Here is a 6585-nt window from a genome sequence, read left to right on the forward strand (position 1 = left end):
TACTTTTTGTGGTAGAATTAGACATAGCCAACATTATTGTTTTTGCAGGAAGAAGAAAAGTTTTTTTGACATTCATTCTCATGGGTTTCATGCTAAGAATAGGATGCATGCTAAGGAGAATCAAAATTTTATTTCACCAAAAAATTTTAAGGTTAAGAATTTGCATGAGAAGAAAGTCAAAATGAAAAACCTTCTCAAAAATTAAAAGTGAAGACTGTTGGATTAAGAAAGAAGAGTTAGTCAACTATGTGAGTCGTACGTAGCGGAATGTACTTAGAAAGTTTTGATTATTTTAAAACAGATCTGTGTCTTTACCAACTTTCTTTATTTTAGCAATTTATAAATTAATATCATGTAATATAAAATCAAGTAAAGTAAAGTTAGAGATGACACCAGGATTTTAGCGAAGAAACTCCAGTTAATAAAATATGTCAACTGTTATGGAAAAAACCTCGTGAACTGTGCAGTCCAAAGTAAACCGATCTACAATGCTTGAAATAAAGTACACTGAACTTTAACTCTGGCTCACACCCTATTACTCTACGAAATACCAACTACTGACAATCCTCTAGCTTTGCGACTCCTCGTCCAGAAGCAACTTGACCTCAGGCTTATGCTTGATATTTATAGAAGAGTAATAGGTAGAGTAGACAACACTCCTCGAATGCTCTAACCCTTTGAAAAGTTTGATTGCTTTTACTTCTATTCTTCAACTTTCTGAACTTGATGTAGAAGAAAATTTATTTTTGTCTGATCGATGTAGATGCAACTGTATGATCACAGTCAGGATTTGAACACCATAATTCTAAACTCTCTATGTGTTTATGTGTATGTGTTCTAGAAAGATGACAGAAAAATTAACTCTGATTTTCTGCAAAAATAATCTTTTCTAAGACTTTTAAGAATAATGAATTTGTAGAACAAAAGCCGTACCAAGCCTATGTGTGTGACATGGTTTATATAGAGGTTTACAAAGTCTTATTCCTTCTGAAAATAAAAGAAATTTCGTGCAGAAGACTTGAAAGGAAAGTTGGATCAAAAGGGAATTAAACAGAACAAGGAAACTGGAAACCTTTTGCAAACAGGATTTCTAGAACCGATTCCCAATCTTGGTACTGGTTCCCAAAGGACAAAAAGATTTTCTTGAATCTCAGCTTCTGGAACCGGTTCCCACATGCAGGTACCAGTTCCCACTTGACAGAATCTAACTTGAACTTGGATTTTCTGTATTTTTGGAACTCTGAAATTATACCATGTAGGTAATTATGTCCTAAGTGGGAAAAGATATCCTTATGTGTTGTTCTTTCCTTTTCGATGATCAACAGTACTCCGCAGTCGATGCCAATATGGTAACTAAAATTACAACTCGACTAAGACTTGTTTTGTTACAGAAATTTGCCAATAATAAAAAGATATCTCACAAACTATGTGTCGGTTGATTCTATGGAACTAGTTTCCAATAGGTCATTGAATACAAAACCCTCTAACTAAGTCCTAGGATGGTTAAGTGACCACAGATTGTGTTTATTGAATATATGTTTGCCATTGGATCACTTTTTGGTAGTTTATGGTTTGCTTGGGATTTTGGGAAAACAATGATTATATTTTTCTTGATGACGTACGTGAAAAATTCTTGCAATTGAATTTATGATTTGTTCTTGAATGCAAATTGAGACACATGATGATTTGACAAAATAGATTATTGGTTTGTAATCTATATAATGAAAAATAATTTGCTATGTTTATGTGATTTTTAGATTTGAATCTCTTAAGTTCATATCTCCACGTGCACTAGTTCATCTCTGAAGAAATTGATTGAAAATCATTGAAATGTTGACTAGGTTATATTGCTCATAAAAGTCAAAAAGGTTCGGGTATATTTTCATACACATCTAAGCAACAACAAATTGTGGTGCGCCCTTCTATCGAGGCTGAGTATATTTCAGCATCATTGGCAACTTCACAAGCAATATGGATAAGGAAAATTTTAGCAATTGTTGGTGAGAAGCAAGGTGAAGCTACGTACTCCAATTTGTGCGTGTGACAACAAATTCGTAATTGCTATGACAAGAATCCCGTCTTCCATAACCGTACAAGACGTATTTCCGTCAAGCATCACTTTATGACAGATGTGATGGAGGATGAAGAGATTCAACTAAAATATTGCTGGATCAAAGACCAAATTGCGGACATCTTCACCAAAGACTTTCAAGAGATAAATTTCAATACTTTAGAAAGTTGTTGGGTGTTATAACATGGCATTAAGGGAAGCGGGAGTGCTGAAATTAAATTTAAATTGTAATGCATGTTTATCTTTATTTTAAATATGATGTCCTATTTAGTCGTCTTTTATCTTATGTCTATGTATCTAAGTGTGTGACTGAAAGTTACTTAGAAAATACTTTGTATTTAGGAAAGCCCTATAGGTTTTTGGGAAAGCAAAATAAACCACTCAAATGGTGTGGAACAAAACATTCTGAGTTAGTCCGGCCATTTAATTTATAACATAATCTGGTTGATGCCCCGGTTCATGTGTTCTGTCTCTTTATTGTGGTTTGGTGCTCTGCACCTTTGTGTGTATATATATATATATATTCCATTGATTTATAGAATAAAAAAACAAAAAATTTCTTAAAAAAAAAATATGCATCTAAGATAGAGATCATCCAAGAATGTTATATGCATCTCTAAGATAGAGACCCATATTTATTGTCACTGGTCCATATTCAAACCACCCAGGAGCCACTTGCACACATGCTCACTGGTCCATATTCAAACCACCCAGGAGCCACTTGCACACATGCTCACTGGTCCATATTCAACCAACCATGAACCACTTGCACACATGCAGACAATGTTCGCAAGTAATTAATCATTTCCTAACATCTCACCTTGTGTACCTAGCTATTATATATATATAGGTTAGCAGGCAAACGAGGGATGAGAATGACCTCCGATGGGGTGGCTTTGAGGTTGGTTAGCCCAAAGCTCTCAGTCATATCTACTGGTTCATCGAAAGGAGTCCCAAATTCAAACCCATGAACCAAACTAGCCAGGGTGAGTTGCATGACTTGGAGGCCCAAAGATATTCCCGGACACATTCTTCTTCCACTCCCAAATGGTATCAACTCGAAATGCTGCCCTCTAACATCGACATCCTTGTGGCTGGTTAAGAATCTCTCAGGTCGAAACTCGTTTGGATCGGACCATACACGAGGATCGCGGTGTATTTTCCATAGGTTTACTAATAGTCGTGTGCCCTTCGGAATGTTGTAGCCACCCAGAATGCAGTCCTCTATGGACTCGTGTGGTATGGAGAGTGGTCCGGCTGGGTACAAACGCAACGTTTCTTTGAGGACCGCTTGGAGATAGACTAAGTTCTTGACATCCGTCTCGTCCACTAGCCGTTCTCTTCCAATGTGAACATGGAGCTCATCTTGAACCTTTTTAAGAACATGTCGATTGTTTAGAAGCAATGAGAGAGCCCATGTTAGAGTGACAGTTGTAGTGTCAGTGCCCCCTGTTAGAATTGCCTGCATATATAAGTTCATATATATATATATATATATATATATATATATATATATATATAGCTCAGAATTTACCTACACAACAACCATGAGACAGTGGCATGTTCAAAGCTCAAACTAGACAGTGACATTAATTTTGACTTGGACAGAGGTATGGATTAAAGATGGGCAGGTTACACCAGGATGTGTCAAATTAATTAGCCTCAATTTTGTAATTTAACATTTTACCCCTTTTTGTTTTTTTATGATAGAAAGAAAAGATAAAGTAATAATTAATTAGTTAATAACTAGGCAGTTGAACAGGTTAAACAAGATGATCAGCACTGGGATCAATTTGTACTTTTGGAAGCATATGTATACTCAATATTGAAGTCTATTTTGTGATATCATGTACTGATCATCATATATATATTTTTTAAAGTCAAAGAAGAAAACAAAGATGATCAAATCCATTGATGTAAAAGCCACCATATCTTTTATTAATTTTTTATTAATTTTTATTTTTGGAAGTGTTAAGCAAAAAGACGTGAATACGAGAAAGAAAAAGACGTGAAATATATATATATATATATATATATATATATATATATATCTAATGAATATGTATGATTATTTTACTAAAGAAAAAGACGTGAAATATATATATATATATAATGAAAATGTATGTACATGTAAAATTTTACATGAAGCACCATAATATCTGTAATGTACTAAATCGGAAATAGAATCTTCAAATTGCTTGCTGATAGGTATTCATTCATTGTAAGTCATTTCTGAACACACCAAAGACTGAAAAAAAGGGGGCAAAAAATAATAATAATAATAATAATACATTAACTTCTTCTTTTTTCCCCCCGGATAAGTAAAAATACATTACCCAGCTTTGAGAAAGCTAGAATTACTACCAAAAAAACAAAGCTAGAGCTATCAACTGCCACATGTGACGTGTTTTAATGTGAAATTGTAAAAACTTAAAGCATCTATAGTGAGGGCACCCTAGTTCAGATAGAGTTTGAAGGAGAAAAAAAAAAATGAAGTGATTTTGGTTATGCTTCATGTTCCGGCATTTACCTTTTTAAAATAATGCTCCAGCTAGCATTAGACAATTCCTTTAACATGCTCTAAATCAACTTAACCAAAATAAATTTGAGCTTGTTTTTTCTTCTTCTGTTTTCTCAACTGGGATATATGAGGCTTTGCCCCAATTAATCCCGGAATATTGTGGGACGTTGACTCATGGACGTTGTCCCCGTAAAATTATTCACACCGAGAATAGAATCTTAGACCTAATACTTTATGAGTAGACTTCTAACACCTTCTAATTATGAATTGGAGTTTGTTGAAACTGCTAAAATCTAGCAACATATATACCATCTAAATCTAAATCAACTTACCAGGCATGTAGCTTTAATGACTGTATCAGCATCATAACCGGGAAGTTCTTCAGGTCCGCTATATTCAAGAATGGACAGCATCACATCCATGAAGTCTTGTTGATTACTCTTCACCATCCCAAAATCTCTCTTTCTTTTATGCTCCTGTAACCAACCTTCAGCTATATGGTCCATTTCTTTTGCTGTCTTCTTCATGGCCTTCTCGTACACTCCCAAATCCAAACACCTCAGAAAAGGCATCGAATCAGACACCACAAACGCCCCCAGCAATTCAAAGAACTCTATGATGGCCTTTCCAAATCGTTCCTCATCACCCGAATATCGCTTCCCTACAAGAATCCTAACCATCATATTTAGGGTTAAATTCCCGAACCATCGCTTCATATCCAATTTCACCACATTAGTAACACTTCTTTTCTGAACCCATAACTCATACACCTCTCTTATGGCTGTTCTTAACTCTGACACTCTGACATGTCGTAGCATGTCAAGCAGGCGGTTGGATAGAAGCTCGAGCATGACAATCTTCCGGATTTGGCGCCAGTAATGGCAGTAAGGACTCAAACCAAACATGGCATAGTTGTACCCCAAGAGCTCCACTGCTAGAGACCTTGGACGGTTGGCGAAGACCCTGTCGTTCGTGGTGAAACATTCTTTAGCTATCTCCCAATCACTGACTACTAATGCTCGGTTTACCCCGAGCTTTATGGTGAAGATTGGCCCGTACTTGTCAGCCATTGAACCTAGGGTTCTGTGTGGCAATTGAGAGCCTCCTAAGAGATGGAGGTGACCCATCAGAGGCCATGCACCGGCAGCTCCCGGTGCATCTCTGTTCTGTGTAATGTTTCTCTTACTAATCTTTTTTGATATGGAAAACAAATAGATAAAGAGTACAACAACAAAGAGGCTAACAATTGTAGTTGTTGTGAGTGAAAGAAGAAACTCCATGTATTCTTGTTTTTGAGTGTTACTTTGGTGGGCATGGAGCAATGAATTAATCAGGACTGTATAAGAAACCACAGAACAATATTCGTTTTCACATATGACAATGAAGAAACTCCTGTTTATTTTGAATATTTAAATATATTAAAGAAAGTCAAATTCCTTTTTTTCTATACAAATTTCTTAACAAAGTTTTTTCTTTACATATTTTATTTCAGTGGTGCTGAATACATACGCATGCTCATGCTTCACCATTGTTTTATTTATTTTTTCTTTTTGGAAATTCGTTACATGCTTTCGTCATTGATGAGCTTTTGATGCACCTCCCAATAAGAAAATTTTTGGGCCTGTGACCTTGTCTTAGTCCGTAGTTCATTGCTCAAAAACCGAAAAGGACACTGGAATTTATAATTCCTTTTGTCCTAGTCCATTGTTCACTTTGTTTTTAAAAAATAATTACAATATAGAAAAGGTTCAAGATCAGAAGACTCATTATACGGTTCATAATTGTCTCAATGTTAATTGCTTTGTTTACTGACAAGTGACAAAGGCATCATCTGACCAGGGGGCTGCCCATTCTCACGAATTTTTTTTTTTTTTTTTCTAGTCATGTGATTATTTTCCGACCCTGTCACTGGATTTGATGGAAATTTTCTTTATGGAATATTTTACATGAAAAATAAAATTCAATTTCCACGTTTTCCATTTCTTTTTCAAAC

General features: G+C 35.4%; 1 protein-coding gene across 1 annotated transcript; it reads right to left on the reverse strand.

Moving 5' to 3' along the window:
* Positions 1-2493: 2493 nt before the first annotated feature.
* Positions 2494-5951, reverse strand: LOC132279740 (cytochrome P450 CYP82D47-like). Its single transcript, XM_059781777.1, has 2 exons — positions 4925-5951; positions 2494-3533 (listed from the first exon to the last, which is right to left on the reverse strand). Exons 1-2 carry the CDS (start codon positions 5870-5872, stop codon positions 2901-2903), a joined length of 1581 nt encoding a protein of 526 aa, XP_059637760.1. The 5' UTR covers positions 5873-5951; the 3' UTR covers positions 2494-2900.
* Positions 5952-6585: the final 634 nt, after the last annotated feature.

The sequence above is a fragment of the Cornus florida genome, unplaced genomic scaffold, assembly GCF_030987335.1.
Source record: "Cornus florida cultivar Cherokee Brave unplaced genomic scaffold, ASM3098733v1 CherokeeBrave_3.0.0_Hap2_Chr10, whole genome shotgun sequence".
NCBI lineage: Eukaryota > Viridiplantae > Streptophyta > Magnoliopsida > Cornales > Cornaceae > Cornus > Cornus florida.